The 19,555-nt window shown below is 50.0% G+C and overlaps 1 protein-coding gene across 1 annotated transcript in view; it reads left to right on the top strand.

Annotated features, from left to right (window-relative positions):
• LOC139239059 (protein phosphatase 1 regulatory subunit 14A-like) overlaps positions 1-6,216 on the top strand; it is a 29,586-nt gene extending 23,370 nt beyond the window's left edge. The window contains exon 4 of the mRNA XM_070867565.1: positions 5,885-6,216. Within this exon, the coding sequence (XP_070723666.1) occupies positions 5,885-5,974 (90 nt within the window). The 3' untranslated portion in view covers positions 5,975-6,216. The remainder of the gene's footprint in view (positions 1-5,884) is intronic.
• The last annotated feature ends 13,339 nt before the right edge of the window (positions 6,217-19,555 follow it).

Here is a 19,555-nt window from a genome sequence, read left to right as displayed (position 1 = left end):
TTAAGAGTGATGCAAATGTGCAACTCGCTGCCACGGAGGGGTTGAGGCGAATAGTATCGAGGCATTTAAGGGGAAGCTGGATAAACACATGAGGGAGAAAGGAATAGAAGGATATGGTGATGGGGTGAGATGGAGAGGGGTGGGAGGGGGCTGGTGTGGAGCATAAACCCCGGCACGGAGCGGTGGGACATAAACCCCGGCACGGAGCGGTGGGACATAAACCCCGGCACGGAGCGGTGGGCCCAGTGACCTGTTTGTGTTGTACATTCCATGTAATATTATCCAGTCACTGATTGCGGAGACTGTAACTTCAGGGTTCGTGGTTTGTTTCCGTATACCTCAATGACATTGCGATATAACTGCCGTGTAACCCTGGTTTGGCGGGGGGGTGGGGGGGGAGAAACGCAAGATGGTCGCAGTTGTCCAGTGTGAGTCTGTCAGCCCCCCTGGGAGCTACCCCAGTACAAAGCTCGGGTCAATAGATAGCTATGTTGCTGACTCTAATCCCGAGAGCCCCTGATTTGGTTTGGCTCACCACATCTCCCCAGTGTTGCTGTCGAGGTGCAGCAGGGTAAACGACTGATTCAATCAGGACTCATCCCTCCGGCCTGTGATTTCCCATCTGAATACATCCTACAACAATCCCACACCTTAGCAGAACTTCCATATTCCCCTGTACCTTAGAATGCCGTTCGCATCATATCACCATTAAACAAGTTTTGACAAGGTCCCACATGAGATTGGTGTGCAAAATCGAAGCACATGGTATTGGGGGTAATGTATTGACGTGGACAGAGAACTGGTTGGCGGACAGGAAGCAGAGAGTCGGGATAAATGGGTCCTTTTTAGAATGGCAGGCAGTGACTAGTGGAGTGCCGCAGGGTTTCAGTGCTGGGACCCCAGCTATTTACAATATACATTAATGATTTTAGATGAAGGAATTAAGTGTAATATCTCCAAGTTTGCAGATGACACTAAGCTGGGTGGTGGTGTGAGCTGTGAGGAGGCTGCAGGGTGACTTGGACAGGTTAGGTGAGTGGGCAAATACATGGCAGATGCAGTATAATGTGGATAAATGTGAGGTTATCCACTTTGGGGGCAAAAACGTGAAGACAGAATATTATCTGAATGGTGGCAGATTGGGAAAAGGGGAGGTGCAACGAGACCTGGGTGTCATTGAAAGTTGGCATGCAGGTACAGCAGGCGGTGAAGAAGGCAAATGGCATGTTGGCCTTCATAGCTAGGGGATTTGAGTATAGGAGCAGGAAGGTCTTACTGCAGTTGTACAGGGCCTTGGTGAGGCTTCACCTGGAATATTGTGTTCAGTTTTGGTCTCCTAATCTGAGGAAGGACGTTCTTGCTTATTGAGGGAGTGCAGCGAAGATTCACCAGACTGATTCCCGGGATGGCAGGACTGACATGTGGAGAGAGACTGGATCAACTGGGCTTTATACATTGGCGTTTAGAAGGATGAGAGGGGATCTCATAGAAACGTACAAGATTCTGACGGGACGGGTTAGATGCGGGTAGATTGTTCCCGATGTTGGGGAAGTCCAGAACCAAGGGACACAGTCTTAGGCTTAAGGGGTAGGCCGTTTAGGACTGATGAGGAGAAACTTCTTCACTCGGGTATTCCCTGCCGCAGAAAATTGTTGATGCCAGTTCATTGGATATATTCAAGAGGGAGTTAGATACGGCTAAGGGGGTCAAGGGGTACTGAGGGAATGATCAGCCATGATCTTATTGAATGGTGGTGCAGGCTCGAAGGGCCAAATGGCCTACTCCTGCACCTATTTTCTATATTTCTATGTTTAATGATCTAATCTAATGTCATCCGAAAGACAGCCCCTCCGACAGTGCGGCGCTCCCTCAGTATGGCCCCTCCGACAGTGCGGCGCTCCCTCAGTCTCAGAATAAGTTCTCTCTGGATAGCTGGTCTCCAAGCAGGCTCCCAGATCCTGGGTGTCCAGACCCTGACAGACTAGGCTTTCGAGGTGCAGTACTGCCTCCTTCCACTCCTGGAGATGGGGACTTGGGGTCATTAAGGCAAAACTCAACGTTGAGAGGGAGATCTGGCCCCCTTATCCCTCTCCTTTCTGACAGCAATTATCTCGCCACGGCTGAAATCTTTCACCTCGACCGACCGATGAGGAACCTGGGACCTTTGTGTCAGTGCCACATTGGGGGGTGGGGGAGTTGCTCAGACCGGTTGTGGTGATGATGCAAAATGTAGAAGAAAAATGACTTGCATTTCTACAGTACCTTTCACAATCTCGGGATGTCCCAAAGCGATTTACAGTCAATGACGATCTTTTGGAGTGTAGTCACTGTTGTAATGTAGGAAACACGGCAGCCAAATTGCAAGCAGTAAGCTCCCACAAACAGCAATTTGATTCATGAGCAGATCTGTTTGTGATGTTAATTGTGGGATAAATATTGGCCCCAGGGCGTCATGGGAAAACGTCATTACTCTTCATTGAATAGTGGCACGGGATCATTGGCATCATCCCCACGGGGCATCGGTTTAACGTCTCATCCAAAAGACAGCCCCTCCGGCAGTGCGGCGCTCCCTCAGCCCTGCCCCGGGAGCGTTCGCCTAGATTTGTGCTCAAGTCTCTGGAGTAGAACATGAACCCACGACCTTCTGACACGGGGAGAGTGATTCACAGCTGATGCGGGAAGCATGGTGTCCTAATCTAACTAAGTTTAGAAGCTGGTTTTGTGATATTCCAACTATGATTGATGACTTCTTATCGTATTGATGTTCTGGGAAAGACTTGTTAAATTAAATCCCACTTGACATCTCTCCATGACTTCTTTTTCATGTGAAGTGCGTTGTTTAATTATGCTTATTTTCGAACTGGTTTTATGAGGTTATGAGATGGGCATTTGTTGATATCGTTGGAATATCCTTGCCTGGAAATCATTCTCGAGTGCCTCGAGGCACAAAGCCCTATATGGTTAGCCAAAGCTCAAAGGAACTTTTGTCCCTTTTTGGAAGCAAGAGTCATGAGTAGAAAACTCCCAACCCACTTCCTGGAGTTCGGGGCTCGCTCATGGCTGAAAGTTTATCCAGGATAGAATAGTTGGACCCGGAAACCTGGCCCATCGCCCGTTTTTTAACCTGGGGGTGTGCAACCCATTGTAGCTCCTCCTGCACTGGCTGAGATACCTAACCTGGCACAGACTCTGCTTTGTACTGTCGACCTTGCAGGTTCAGCTGTTCACGCACTGAAGGGTGGACCGGATGGGAAGCGAGGGACTTGTTGCAGAGTAAAACGTCCCAACGTGCTTCACAGGAGCGATTATCAGACAAAATTTGACCTCGAGCCACAGGAGATATTCGGGCAGGTGACCGAAAGCTTGGTCAAAGAGCTTGGTTTTAAGCAGCGGCTTGGAGAACGGTGTGGTTTAGGGAGGGAGTTCCAGAGCTCGGACTAGCCAGCTATAGGCACGGCCGCCAATGGTGGAGGGATAAAAATGCGGTATGCGCACGGGGCCAGAATTGGAGGATCGCGGCCTTGTGATGTCTAACCCTGGGAGTGCTTCTTGCCGACACTGGATGGCAAAGCGATTCTAGTCTTTAGTGCTGATATCCCTTGGTGAGGTCAAAAACACACTGGCCCTCCTGTCGGCCTCGTATTAACTCCGACTGACTAGTGTCCCAGAATTGTTCCCCACCTTGCTGCATTCGCGGACCTCCGCAAAGCAGCCTGTGGAGAACTGCCGTGGTCCCTTAGCCCCTGGCCCAGGAATGGGGGAGACAATAACCAGGGTTCCTGCTCCCCAAACACTACAATGTGGATGTCTGAGGAAGGCAGGATTGGGATTGGTCAAAAAATCTGCCAAAATTCATGCTCTCGCCTTGGATATGAAGAACGCCCACTCTGGTTGAGAGTCAGCACCTCCAGGAAATGAACAGACTTGCATTCAAATAGCGCCTGTCACAACCGCAGGGCTTCCCAATGCACTTTACAACCGATGAAGAACAGAGTGCAGTCACTGTTGGAATGTAGGAAACGCGGCAGACAGTTTGCGCACAGCAAGCTCCCACAAAGATCAATGTGATAATGACCAGATGATCTGTTTTTTTTAGTGATGTTGATTTGAGGGTTAAATATTGGGCAGAACACCAAGGAGAAGTCTTCGAAATAGTGCTGTGGGATCTTCTACGTCTACCTGAGAGCAGAAGGGACCCCGGTTTAACGGCTCCTTCGCCGGTGCGGTGCTCCCTCAGCGTGCCCCCCCCCCCCGGGAGTGTCGGCCTAGATTTATGTACTCATGTCCCTGGAGTGGGACTGAACCCACGACCTTCTGCTGGGTGCGGGAGCTGGGACTGTAAACACTGGTACAGTCTGAGTAACACATGGAAACTGAATGTTGGTCGCCATGTGATTGGTTTAATCTCCACAAACAACTGGCTGCTGGTGTGTAAACAAAGCGCGTACACTGTGTGTTAGTGATCCGTGTGTGCCTTGCCCCCTGACCCCTGCCCCTTGCACCTTCCCTCGCCCCAAAACCCCAAACCAGTGAAGGATCTCCCATCGCAGAACTCCAGCCTACCCACAGACCTGAGCCGAGACCGAGTGTTTGTTGGAGCGGGTGCACTGTCTCTCGTAATGATTCCTGCTGTTTCAGTGCTCGTCGAACAAATGTTTTCCCCCTAAGCTGTGCGGCCCCGCAGGGATCGGAGGTGGGGTGGGGTGGGGAGGGGGTTCCTACAGAGGCCGCTTACCAGCTGTAACGCTGGAAAAGACACCGTGCAGCAAATTTAAAGGGACCGCTCACCTACAATATAAACTAGAGGGAACATTGGATCACAGTACATTCAGGCAAACAGAACGACTGGATCAGGCATCACTTTATTCACATCCGCTCTCCCTTTAGGCCCCCTAGAGCCTACACCAAGGTTTGCTTTAGACGCTCAAGAGTTTAATTCCCATTTTTGGCTATTTCTAATGTAGCGGTTAATGTGTTTGTGTTAAATTCCTGTCCGCAATATTCTAACACGCAAGCATGAACCGGAGCTCCAAATATAGCACATGGGGCAAGTGCTGTCCCTCCTGCAGTGGCACACTGATACTCTACTGTGCCACCATTGCATGCCAGAGACTTGAGCCCATAATCTCGGCCGACACTGTCGGAGGGGCGGTGCTGAGGGAGCGCCGCGCTGTCGGAGGGGCAGTGCTGAGGCAAATTGGTTGCTGCGTTTCCCACATTACAGCAGTTTTAAAAAGTACTTTGGGTGGTCCTGAGGTAGGGAAAGGTGCTATTTAAATGCAAATCATTGTTTTCAAAGTTATTCATTGTGTGAGGTGTTTGTGAGATGCTTTAATGACTGGGTAAGGCGCTATATAAATGCCGTTATTTTTGTCGTGCTACCCTGTGTTACCACAGCTGCCTTGTGCAATTTATTTTTAAAAATGGATGAGCAGGTTGGGCCTGTACCCATTGGAGTTTAAAAGAATGAGAGGGGATCTTATTGAAAGGTGTAAGATTCTGAGGGGGCTGGACAGGGTGGATGCAGAGAAGATGTTTCCCCTCGTGGGGGAATCTAGAACTAGGGGGCATAGTTTCAGAATAAGGGGCCGCCCATTTAAAACTGAGATGAGGAGGAATTTCTTCTGAGGGTCATAAATCTGTGGAATTCTCTGCCCCAGAGAGCTGTGGAGGCTGGGTCATTGAATATATTTAAGGTGGAGATAGATTTTTGAGCGATGAGTGAGTGAAGGGTTATGGGGAGCGGGTGGGAAGTGGAGCTGAGTCCATGATCAGATCAGTCATGATCTTATTGAATGGCGGAGCAGGCTCGAGGGGCCAAATGGCCGACTCCTGCTCCTATTTCTTATGTCCTTGTGTAATATTATGTGTTCCTTTTTTTTAGGAATTCATCAGCGAGCTGCTGACTAAGTTGCAGGGCCTGCACAAGGTGCTTGTGCCGAAGCCAGGATCGGTGGAACCGGTGAGACAGTAGGACACTGGCGGTGGGCAGATGCCTCATGGTGGTGGGGACACACACCAGGCCGACAGGCTCCACTCTGGGAACATTGTTTTAAACATTCTTTCAACGTTATTGGAGCGTGGGAGGAACTGAGACACACTTGGTTCGATCGCCCTGTGCCATTCCACAATAAGCTTTAACGGAAATTATTTTCCATATTTTGCCAAATATATAAATGTTTTTTTCCACTGTGTTTCATTGTTTACATTAAAGATTTCCACTGACTCGGGGATTTCTTTGCTTTGAGTGTGGTCAACAATAACCTGCATTTATATAGCACCTTAACGTTGTGAAACATCCCAAAGTGCTTCACAGGAGTGTTGCGAGAGAAAGAATTTGACACCGAGCTGCATAAGGAGAAATTAGCGCAGGTGACCAAAAGCTTGGTCAAAGAGGTTGGTTTTCAGGAGCGTCTTAAAGGAGGAAAGAGAGGCGGAGAGGTTTAGGGAGGGAGTTCCAGAGCTTGGGGGCCCAGGCAACAGAAGGCACGGCCACCGATGGTGGAGCGATTGTACTGAGTGGCTGCAGGGAATTCTGGGGGAACAGCCAGAGGCCGTGGTCCATATCGGGACCGATGACATGGGTAGGAAGAGGGATGAGGTCCTGCAGGCAGAGTTTAGGGAGCTAGGAGAGAGATTAAAAAGCAGGACCTCCAAGGTAGTAATCTCCAGATTACTCCCAGTGCCATGAGCTAGTGAGTACAAGAATAGGAAGATGGAGCAGATGAATGTGCGGCTGGAGATGGTGCAGGTGGGAGGGCTTTAGATTCCTGAGGCATTGGGACCGTTTCTGGGGAGGTGGGACCTGTACAAGCCGGACGGGTTGCACCTCAATGGAGCCGGGACCAATATCCTCGCGGGGATTGCTAGTGCTGTTGGGGAGGGTTTAAACTAACTTGGCAGGGGGATGGAACCTGAGAGTTGATTCAGTAGGGAGAGGAGAAAAGTGAAAATTAGAAAGCAAAGATAAAGAAAGTGAGTTTGAAGGAGAGGAAATATAGGTTTAAAAAAAAAAACTTAAAGGCACTTTGTCTAAATGCACGTAGCATTTGTAACAAAATAGATGAGTTAGACAACATAAATTGAGATGACATGGGTATGATCTGATAGCCATTAGAGATGTGGTTGCAAGGTGACCAGGACTGGAAATTAAATATGGGGTATTGGACAATTTGGAAGGACACAAAGAAAGGAAAAGGAGGTGGGGTAGCTCTGTTGATAAAGGATGGAATCACTGCAATAGTAAGAAATGATATTGGCTCAAAGGATCAGGGTGTTGAAACAGTTTGGGTGGAGATCAGGAACAATAAGGGGAAAAAGTCACTGGTGGGCGTAGTCTATAGGCCTCCTAACAGTAGCAACTCTGTTGGTGGGAACATAAGCCAGTAAATAGTGGGGGCTTGTAAAAAGAAACAGCAAGGTAATTTTAACCTCCATGTTAATTGGACAAATCAAATTGGTCAGGGTAGCCTTGAGGAAGAGTTCATAGAGTGCGTAAGGGACAGGTTCCTTGAGCAGTATGTAATGGAACCAACCAGGAGGCAGGCTATCTTAGATCTGATCCTGTGTAATGAGACAGGATTAATAAACAATCTCCTAGTCAAGGATCCCCTTGAATGACTGATCATTGCATGATTGAGTTTCAAATTCAGATGGTGGGTGAGAAAGTTGGATCTCTAACCAGCATACTAAGCTTAAATAGAGGAGACTATGAAGGTATGAGCGCAGAGTTGGGTAAAGTGGACTGGGAAAATAGATTAAAATGTGGGACGGTTGATGAACAGTGGTGTACCTTTTAAGGAGATATTTCACAGCTCTCAAGAAAAATATATTCCAGTGAGGAGGAAAGGGTGTAAGAGAAAAGATAGCCGTCCGTGGCTAACTAAAGAAATAAAGGACGGTCTCCGATTTTAAAAACAAGGGCGTACAAAGTGGCCAAAACTAGTGGGGGTATGGAAGATTAGGAAGCTTTTAAAAGCCAGCAAAGAATGACTAAAAAAAAAAATGATTAAGAAAGGGAAGATAGATTATGAAAGTAAACTAGCACAAAATATAAAAACAGAGTAAGAGTTTCTATAGGTATATAAAAAGGAAAAGAGTGGCTAAAGTAAATGTTGGTCCCTTAGAGGACAAGACCGGGGAATTAGTGATGGGGAACATGGAGATGGCAGAACCTCGAACCAAGTATTTTGTGTCAGTTTTGACAGTAGAAGACACTAACAATATTCCAACAGTGGATAGTCAAGGGGCTATTGGGGGTAGGAACTTAAAACAATCACAATCACTAAGGAGGTGGTATTCAGTAAGATAATGGGACTAAAGGCAGATAAATCCCCTGGACCTGATGGCTTGCATCCTAGGGTCTTAAGAGAAGTAGCGGCAGGGATAGTGGATGCATTGGTTGTAATTTACCAAAATTCCCTGGATTCTGGGGAGGTCCCAGCAGATTGGAAAACTGCAAATGTGCAAATGTAACGCCCCTATTTAAAAAAAAAAAAGGAGGCAGAAAAAAACAGGAAACTATAGACCAGTTAGCCTAACATCTATGGTTGGGAAAATGTTGGAGTCCATTGTTAAAGAAGCAGTAGCAGGACATTTGGAAAAGCAAAATTTGGTCAGGCAAAGTTAGCATGGATTTAGGAAGGGGAAGTCATGTTTGACAAATTTGCTGGAATTCTTTGAGGATGTAATGAACAGGGTGGATAAAGGGGAACCAGTAGATGTGATGTATTTGGACTTCCAGAAGGCATTTGACACAAAAAGTTACTGCACAAGATAAACGTTCACGGGGTTGGGGGTAATATATTAGCATGGATAGAGGATTGGCTGACAAACAGAAAATAGAGAGTCGGGATAAATGGTTCATTCTCTGGTTGGCAATCAGTAATGAGTTGGGTGCTGCAGGGATCAGTGCTGGGACCCCAACTATTTACAATTTATATTAACAACTTCAAAGAGGGGAACATAACCAAGTTTGCTGATGATACAAAGATGGAAGGAAGGGCAATGGGTGAGGAGGACATAAAGAGGATGCAGGAGGACGTAGACAGGCTCAGTGAGTGGCAAGAACTTGGCAAATGGAGTATAATTTTGGAAAGTGTGAGGTCATGCACTTTGGCAGAAAAAAATCAAAGAGCAAGTTATTATTTAAATGGGGAAAGATTGCAAAGTGCTGCAGTACAGTGGGACCTGGGGACACTTGTGCATGAAACACAAAAGGATAGTATGCAGGTACAGCAAATGATCAGGAAGGCCAATGGAATCATGGCCCTTATTGCAAAGGGGATGGAGTATAAAAGCAGGGAAGTCTTGCTACAGTTATACAGGGTATTGGTGAGGCCACACCTGGAATACTGCGTGCAGTTCTGGTCTCCATATTTACGAAAGGATATACTTGCTTTGGAGGCAGTTCAGAGAAGGTTCACTCGGTTGATTCCGGGGATGAGGGGGTTGACTTATGAGGAAAGGTTGAGTAGGTTGGGCCTCTACTCATTGGAATTCAGAAGAATGAGAGGTGATCTTATTGAAACGTATAAGATTATGAGGGGGCTTGACAAGGTGGATGCAGAGAGGATGTTTCCACTGATAGGGGAGACTAGAACTAGAGGGTATGATCTTAGAATAAGGGGCCGCCCATTTAAAACTGAGATGAGGAGAAATTTCTTCTCAGAGGGTTGTGAATCTGTGGAATTCGCTGCCTCAGAGAGCTGTGGAAGCTGGGACATTAAATAAATTTAAGATAGAAATAGACTGTTTCTTAAACGATAAGGGGTTATGGGGAGCGGGCGGGGAAGTGGAGCTGAGTCAATGATCGGATCAGCCATAATCTTATTAAATGGCGGAGCAGTCTCGAGGGACCGTATGGCCTACTCCTGCTCCTATTTCTTATGTTCTTATGTTCTTGTAATCAGGGATGCTCAGGAGGGCAGAATTAGAGGAGCGCAGACATCTCGGGGCGGGGGGCTGGAGGGGAGTAGAGAGAGAGGGAGGGGCTCTTTAGACTGGGCCAAACATGAGTCACTCGAGGTGCACCACACTGTGGAATGCACACCAAGGCAGGACTCGGATCCAATCACATCCGTGGGGCGGGGGGTGTTCGTTGAGATACTAAATCAGCCCTGGGCAGAAAGGGAGAAAGACAGACTTGCATTTATATAGCGCCTTTCATGACCAATGGATGTCCCAAAGCGCTTTACAACAAATGAAGCACTTTTGGAGTGTAATCACTGTTGTAATGTGGGAAACGCAGCAGCCAATTTGCGCACAGCAAGCTCCCACACACAACAATGTGATAATGACCGATTACCTGTTTTTAGTGATGATGCTTGAGGGATAAATATTGGCCCCAGGACACCGGGGAGAACTCCCCTGCTGTTCTTCGAAATAGTGCCATGGGATATTTTACATCCACCTGAGAGAGCAGACGGGGCCTCGGTTTAATGTCTCATCCGAAAGATGGCACCTCCAACAGTGTGGCGCTCCCTCAGTACTGCCCCTCCGACAGTGCAGCGCTCCCACAGTACTGCCCCTCCGACAGTGCGACACTCCCTCAGTACTGCCCCTCCGACAGTGCGACACTCCCTCAATACTGCCCCTCCGACAGTGCGACACTCCCTCAATACTGCCCCTCCGACAGTGCAGCGCTCCCTCAGTACTGCCCCTCTGACAGTGCGATGCTCTCTCAGTACTGCCCCTCCGACAGTGCGGCACTCCCTCAGTACTGCCCCTCCGACAGTGCGGCGCTCCCTCAGTACTGCCCCTCCGACAGTGCAGCGCTCCCTCAGTACTGCCCCTCCGACAGTGCGATGCTCTCTCAGTACTGCCCCTCTGACTGTGTGGCACTCCCTGGGATTTGGAGGGAAGGGAGCGGGAGGCTGTGGGCAGGGGCACAGGAGTGGTGATGACCTTCCTGGTCACATTTCCGCTTTGCTGTGTTTCAGAGAATCTTGACTCTTGGAGTTTAATCCCAGGCTTTTTCACAGGCAGCGGTTTGGATCCAAGTGCAAACCCGAGATATTCACATCTCCACAAACCACTGTTTCCTCCTTGCTGTTCTCAGTTTGTGCTGCCAGTTTCCCCCTGATGACTTCATGTCTATAAATATAACATTTACTCCCATGCTTTAATGCGATCATTTATTGAAAATTGATCAGAAAGACTTGCATTTCTATAGCACCTTTCACCACCACTGGATGCCCCAAAGCGCTTTACAGCCAATGAAGTACTTTTAGAGTGTGGTCACTGTTGTAATGTGGGAAATGCAGCAGACAGTTTGCGCACAGCAAGCTCCCACACACAGCAATGTGATAATGACCAGATAATCTGTTTTTAGTGATGTTGATTGTGGGATAAATATTGGCCCCAGGACACCGGGGAGAACTCCCCTGCTCTTCTTCAAAATAGTGCCATGGGATCTTTTACATCCGTCTGAGAGAGCACACGGGGCCTCGGTTTAACGTCTCATCCGAAAGACGGCACCTCCGACAGGGCGGCACTCCCTCAGTACTGCCCCTCCAACTGTGCGGCGCTCCCTCAGTACTGCCCCTCCTACAGTGCGGCGCGCCCTCAGTACTGCTCCTCCGACAGTGCAGCACTCCCTCAGCACTGCCCCTCCGACAGTGCAGCGCTCCCTCAGTACTGCCCCTCCGACAGTGCGGCGCTCCCTCAGTACTGCCCCTCCGACAGTGCGACGCTCCCTCAGCACAGCCCCTCCGACAGTGCAGCACTCCCTCAGTACTGCCCCTCCGACAGTGCGACGCTCCCTCAGCACTGCCCCTCCGACAGTGCAGCACTCCCTCAGTACTGCCCCTCCGACAGTGCAGCGCTCCCTCGGTATTGCCCCTCCGACAGTGCGGCACTCCTTCAGTACTGCCCCTCCGACAGTGCAGCACTCCCTCAGTATTGCCCCTCCGACAGTGCAGCGCTCCCTCAGTACTGCCCCTCCGACAGTGCGGCACTCCCTCAGTACTGCCCCTCCAACAGTGGGGCGCTCCCTCAGCACTGCCCCTCCGACAGTGCAGCGCTCCCTCAGTACTGCCCCTCCGACAGTGCGGCGCTCCCTCAGTACTGCCCCTCCGACAGTGTGGCACTCCCTCAGCACTGCCCCTCCGACAGTGCGGCGTTCCCTCAGCACTGCCCCTCCGACAGTGCGGCGTTCCCTCAGCACTGCCCCTACGACAGTGCGACGCTCCCTCAGTACTGACCCTCCCTATCTCTGTAATCGCCTCCAGCCCCACAACCCTCCGAGATCTCTGCCCTCCTCCAATTCGGCCTCTTGCCCATCCCCCGATTTACATCGCTCCACCATTGGTGGCCGTGCCTTCTGTTGCCTGAGCCCCAAGCTCTGGAATTCCCTCCCTAAACCTCTCCGCCTCTCTCTCTCCTCATTCAAGATGCTCCTTAAAATCTACCTTTTTGACCAAGCTTTTGGTACTGCCCCAATATCTCCTGATAGAAACATAGAAACATAAAAAATAGGTGCAGGAGCAGGCCATTCGGCCCTTCGAGTCTGCACCGCCATTCAATAAGATCATGGCTGATCATTCCCTCAGTACCCCTTTCCTGCTTTCTCTCCATACCCCTTGATCCCTTTAGCCGTAAGGGCCATATCTAACTCCCTCTTGAATATATCCAATGAACTGGCATCAACAACTCTCTGCGGCAGGGAATTCCAGAGGTCAACAACTCTCTGAGTGAAGAAGTTTCTCCTCATCTCAGTCCTAAATGGCTTACCCCTTATCCTTAAACTGTGACCCCTGGTTCTGGACTTCCCCAGTATCGGGAACATTCTTCCCGCACCTAACCTGTCCAGTCCCGTCAGAATCTAATATGTTCCTATGAGATCCCCTCTCATCCTTCTAAACGCCAGTGAATAAAGGCCCAGTTGATCCAGTCTCTCCTCATATGACAGCCCAGCCATCCCTGGAATCAGTCTGGTGAACCTTCAATAGCAAGAACATCCTTCCTCAGACTGGGAGACCAAAACCGAACACACTACTCCAGGTGAGGCCTCACCAAGGCCCTGTGCAGCTGCAGCAAGTATGTGGCTTGGTGTCAAATTTCTTTGATAATCACTCGTGTGAAGTGCTTGGGACGTTAACGGCGCTATATAAACACAGAGAAACATAGAAATTTACAGCGCAGAAGGAGGCCATTCTGGCCCATCGTGTCCACGCCGGCCGACAAAGAGCCACACGGCCCTCGGTCAGCAGCCCTGAAGGTTACATATAAACCTATCAACAATGAACAATGGCAGAAAGGCAAGAGAGCACCCAGCCCAACCAGTCCGCCTCACACAACTGCGACATCCCTTACACTGAAACATTCTACACTCCTCCCCAACCGGAGCCATGTGATCTCCCGGGAGAGGCAAAAACCAGATAAAAACCCAGGCCAATCGGGCTGTTGGGAGATTTAGACTCCTGGAGGGATGGGCTTCGATTGGCCGTGTGACCTTGTCTGTCCCTTTTGCCGTGTTGTGTGCCTAACTAGAGTTAGCGACACAGCTTCTGATCATTCGATTGGTGACGTTTTCCGATACCCCTGTACCCCTGCAGTTGTCCGAGAGTTGCGACTTCTGGCTACGTAGCTTTTGATCCAAGATGGTTAGGCCACAAGAGCTTAAGTTAATTAAATCCTTAACCCCGCTCTCTAAGTGTTTCAGATCGCAAGGGACTGGACTGTCGGTAGCTCTGGTTTATCGATGAGCGGCTCTCCATTACCGATAATTATCTTCCGCGTCGGCTGAGATAGCCTGGCCTGATGGAACACACTGCGGCTCACAGTGTGATTGAGGGGACAACCTCCCCACAACAGGTAGGGAGTTAGGTCTCCTGTCCATTTATTATTGATTGAGGGTCTGGCCCAGAGCAGGATCCCAGCGTGCGAGTGAAGGTCGCGAAACGGGATTGTAGAAGTGAATCCAAGCTCATTATCCCCTTGCGGTGACCGAACAGGTTCAAATATCGAGGACACGGGTTAGAAATGAGGAAGTCGGAGATCAGGAGGAAATTGGGATGGAACTTTTCAACCCAAAAGGTTTGTGGAACTAATTACCAGAGAGAGTGCGATCAGCAGGAACAGTCAGCACAAGGTCATCAAATGCAGCTCGGGAGGGAGACGGGATTGAGGGAATATAGGGTGGGGGAGGGGGAGGTGGTCCATCTATTAACGGGTTGGGTCCAATGACTTTGTTCCAGTTTCTAAAATGCTTCAAGGTTAGACGTGATAACGAGAAGGGAGTTATTCCAGGGTTATTCGACAGTTCTCAGATGGAGCTGGATTGATATTAGTTGAGAGGGGATATCACATAAGAACATAAGAATTAGGAGCAGGAGCAGGCCATTCGGCCCCTCGAGCCTGCTCCGCCATTCAATGAGATCACGGCTGATCTTCGACCTCAACACTTTCCTGCACTGTTCCCATATCCCCCGATTCCATTAATATCCAAAAATCTATCGATCTGTGTCTTGAATATACTCAGCGACTGAGCCTCCCCAGCCCTCTGGGGCAGAGAATTCCAAAGATTCACCACCCTCTGAATGAAGAAGTTTCTCCTCATCTCAGTCCTAAATGGCCGACCCCTTATCCTGAGACTGTGACCCCTGGTTCTAGACTCCGCAGCCCGGAGGGAAACATCCTCCCTGCATCTACACGGTCAAGCCCTGTAAGAATGTTGTATGTTTCAATGAGATCACCTCTCATTCTTCTAAACTCCATAGAGTATATCGGCCCAGTCTACTCAATCTCTCCTCATAGGACAATCCCCCCATCCCAGGAATCAATCTGGTGAACCTTCGCTGCACTCCCTCAATGGCAAGTATATCCTTCCTTAGGTAAGGAGACCAAAACTGTGCACACCAAGGCCCTATATAATTGCAGTAAGACATATTTACTTATATTCAAATCCTCTTGTAATAAAGGCCAATGTACCATTTGCTTTCTTAATGGCTTGCTGTACTTGCATGTTAACTGATATTAGTAAGATTATTTTTAAGGAACACCCCCTAAGTACTGCATGGGGAATGTCAGCCTAGATTATGTGCTCAGATTTCTAGAGGGAGACTTGAACCCATGTCTTACTCAGAGGCAAGAATGCTACCCACCGAGCCAAACCTGACATCTATAGGTGGTAGGGGACCAATGGGTATTGGGGAATCTGGGGAACGGAGCCTGTGTCTGTATAGTGACCCATTGTGAAGTGTGTGGGAGACCCATATCTCTCCAGGCGAACAACAACTTGAATTTATATAGCGCCTTTAACATAGTAAAACGTCCCAAGGCGCTTCTCAGGACCATTGTCAGACAAAATTTGACATCAAGCCACATAAGGAGACATTAGGACAGGTGACCAAAAGCTTTGTCAAGGAGGTAGGTTTTAAGGTTTAACTTAAAAGAGGAGAGAGAGACGGAGAGGTTTAGGGAGGGAGTTCCAGAGCTTGGGGCACAGGCAACAGAAGGCACGGCCACCGATGGTGGAGCGATTATAATCGGAGAGGCGCAAGAGGGCAGAATTAGAGGAGCGCAGAGATCTCGGGGGGGATTGTGGGGCTGGAGGAGATTACAGAGATAGGGAGAGGCGAGGGCCATGGAGGGATTTGAAAACGAGGATGAGAATTTTGAAATCGAGGCATTGCTTAACTGGGAGCCAATGTAGGTCAGCGAGCACAGGGGGTGATGGGTGAGTGGGACTCGGTGCGCGCTAGGACACGGGGCAGCGAGCACAGGGGGTGATGGGTGAGCGGGACTGGGTGCGAGTTAGGACACGGGGCAGCGAGCACAGCGGGTGATGGGTGAGCGGGACTGGGTGCGAGTTAGGACACGGGGCAGCCGAGTTTTGGATCACCTCTAGTTTACGGCGGGCAGAATGTGAGAGGCCAGCCAGGAGTGCGTTGGAATAGTCAAGTCTAGAAACACAGTGGTGCTTGGAGAAATACTCTGTGATAATACTTATCCCTGTCGTTAGATTTCTGCTTAAGGCCCCGAGCAGGGTAATTTTCTTCGAGGTCAGAATAACAGAGAATGTTTGTCATCAACAAAACCATTAGGGAAAATTGTTAACAGATTTTGTTTGCTGAGATTGAATTGTGGCTCATTAATCGTTGTACCTCGAGTGTGTTTACTGCAGACAAGACAAGCAAGTATGAGTTACACTCACTCAACAAAACCGTCGCCCCTCAACACGACTGAGAGGAAATTTGGCCTTTCAAATGTGCAATGGTTCAACAGCACAGTCACCCTATAATTTGTTTTTCAGTTTGTGGAATCTGTGCTGAATTAACCGATTGTTGTTGAAAGTTGTGGGTTCAAGTCCCACTCAGGGACTAGAGCACATAAACCAGACTGACACTCCCAGTGCAGTGCTGAGGGAATGCCGCACTGTCGGAGGGGCAGTACTGAGGGAGTGCCGCACTGTCGGAGGAGCAGTACTGAGGGAGTGCCGCACTGTCGGAGGGGCAGTACTGAGGGAGCTGCACTGTCGGAGGGGCAGTACTGAGGGAGTGCCGCACTGTCGGAGGGGCAGTACTGAGGGAGCTGCACTGTCGGAGGGGCAGTACTGAGGGAGCGCCGTACTGTCGGAGGGGCAGTACTGAGGGAGCGCCGCACTGTCGGAGGGGCAGTACTGAGGGAGTTGCACTGTCGGAGGGGCAGTACTGAGGGAGCTGCACTGTCGGAGGGGCAGTACTGAGGGAGCGCCGCACTGTCGGAGGGGCAGTACTGATGGAGTGCTGCACTGTCGGAGGGGCAGTACTGAGGGAGCGCCGCACTGTCGGAGGGGCAGTACTGAGGGAGCGCCGCACTGTCGGAGGGGCAGTACTGAGGGAACACCGCACTGTCGGAGGGGCAGTACTGAGGGAGTGCCGCACTGTCGGAGAGGCAGTACTGAGGGAACACCGCACTGTCGGAGGGGCAGTGCTGAGGGAGCGTCGCACTGTCGGAGGGGCAGTACTGAGGCAGCACCGCACTGTCGGAGGGGCAGTACTGAGGCAGCACCGCACTGTCGGAGGGGCAGTACTGAGGGAGCGCCGCACTATTGGAGGGGCAATGCTGAGGGAACACCGCACTGTCGGAGGGACAGTACTGAGGGAGTGCCGCACTGTCGGAGGGGCAATGCTGAGGGAACACCGCACTGTCGGAGGGACAGTACTGAGGGAGTGCCGCACTGTCGGAGGGGCAGTACTGAGGGAACACGGCACTGTCGGAGGGGCAGTACTGAGGGAGTGCCGCACTGTCGGAGGTGCAGTGCTGAGGGAACACGGCACTGTCGGAGGGGCAGTACTGAGGGAGCGCCGCACTGTCGGAGGGGCAATGCTGAGGGAACACGGCACTGTCGGAGGGGCAGTGCTGAGGGAGCGCCGCACTGTCGGAGGGGCCACCTTTCGGATGAGACATTAAACCGAGGCCCCGTCTGCTCTCTCAGACGGATGTAAAAGATCCCATGGCACTATTTCGAAGAAGAGCAGGGCAGTTCTCCCCGGTGTCCTGGGGCCAATATTTATCCCTCAAACAACATAGCAAAAACAGATTATCTGGTCATTATCACATTGCTGTATGTGGGAGCTTGCTGTGCGCAAATTGGCTGCCGCGTTTCCCAGATTACAACAGTGACTACACTCCAAAAAGTACTTCATTGGCTGTAAAGCGCTTTGAGACGTGCTGTGCAAAAGACAGTATTGTGAGCAGGGTGATTTTTGAGATGGGCTGGAGCTAGGGTCAGTTTGTCAGTGGAGTGCGGGGCAGGAACACAAAGCTCCTCGGAGATCGATGTCCTCCCAAAGCTGAGCAGCCAGTCAGAGCCCCAGTCCTGTGTCTCATCACACAGATCCTCTCCTCCAGTGTACACTGTCACGCACACTGCTGGCCACACATGAATGGAAAAATACTTTCATAACACAATACCAAAAATGGTGAAGTTGTTTGAATACGATACGTGTCAGCCTACATTAACCCCACAAACTCCATCAATGTTTTGAAAACTCGGTAATCTCCGACTCATTTTCTGAAGATATTACTGCCACAACACAAACCTGTTCGCCTTCGATGTTTAACAATACACGTGACGAAGGCGTGCTTTATTGTTGTGTGTGTTTTCAACCCAAATGACTTCAGTTGAGTCGCAAATGAGTTAATCAATTAATACTTAAAGCCATGGCTCAGTGGGCAGCACTCTCGCTTGTGGGTTCGAGTCCCACTCCAGAAAATCGAGCACATAAATCTCCCTCAGTACTACCCCTCTGACAGTGCGGCGCTCCCTCAGTACTACCCCTCTGACAGTGCGGCACTCCCTCAGTACTACACTGGGAGAGTCGGCCTGGATTTTGTGCTCAAGTCCCTGGAGTGGGATTTGAACCCACGACCTTCTGACTCCAGCAGCGAGGATTGAATGACCCTCGAATACTGCGGAGGTAGGCTGTAGATTTGAGCGTTGGTCGAGCTGGAAATAATACAGCTCTCAGGGCAGCTGGAGTATAATCTGACCCTTCAGACCCTTTAATTGAAGAATATTTTTAACCATGTTTGCTACCCTCATTAGCCTTTGTGCTGTTAGAAATTATTTTGGACTTATTTCAGAGAATTCCTCCACTCCTCCCAAAACTTCTCTGTCTCCTATTTCCTTGAAGTCTTTGTACAGTCTCTTTCTCTTTCCCAATTCTATTTAATTGCCCTATCCATCATCTTGTGGACCTCTTATTAGCTGCGTGTAAGTTTTCTTGCTGTATATTTATCCTGCGTGGGCAACATTATAAGTTGGTGTTTATTTGCCCTGAACGATTGTTCCTGCTAATTTCTCTTAGCCTTTCCCTCATATCTTTGAAGTTTGAAAAGAAAGTTTTATATATAATAATTGGTCCCCGTCCTCGCTGATAATAATGTATTTTAATGTAACTGCATTTCGGTCACTGCTCCCCACAGGCATCCCCACGAGATTACAGATGGTTACTCAATAAAACCAGATAAACTTAAAGTAAAAGAGCTTTGTTTTGCAAAGTGCCGCATTCTGTCAAACCATCTCAGAATATAATGGTCAATACAGTCGGCCACTCCGCACCAGATTTAATTCCGCCGTGACTCAGTGAGCAGCACTCTCGCCTCCAAGTCAGAAGGTTGTGGGTTCAAGTCCCACTCTAGAGACTTCAGCACAAAATCTACGCTGACACTCGCAGTGCAGTGCTGAGGGAGTATTGCACTGTCGGAGGGGCAGTACTGAGGGAGCGCTGCACTGTCGGAGGGTCAGTACTGAGGGAGTATTGCACTGTCGGAGGGGCAGTACTGAGGGAGCGCCGCACTGTCGGAGGGTCAGTACTGAGGGAGTATTGCACTGTCGGAGGGGCAGTACTGAGGGAGCGCCGCACTGTCGGAGGGGCAGTATTGAGGGAGCGCCGCACTGTCGGAGGGGCAGTACTGAGGGAGAGTCGCACTGTCGGAGGGTCAGTACTGAGGGAGTATTGCACTGTCGGAGGGGCAGTACTGAGGGAGCGCCGCACTGTCGGAAGGGCAGTACTGAGGGAGCGCCGCACTGTCAGAGGGGCAGTGCTGAGGGAGTGCCGCACTGTCA

Source organism: Pristiophorus japonicus, chromosome 26, assembly GCF_044704955.1.
Source record: "Pristiophorus japonicus isolate sPriJap1 chromosome 26, sPriJap1.hap1, whole genome shotgun sequence".
NCBI classification, from domain to species: Eukaryota; Metazoa; Chordata; class Chondrichthyes; family Pristiophoridae; genus Pristiophorus; species Pristiophorus japonicus.
Note: the sequence above shows the minus strand (reverse complement) of the source record. Positions and strands in the feature narration are given on the sequence as shown.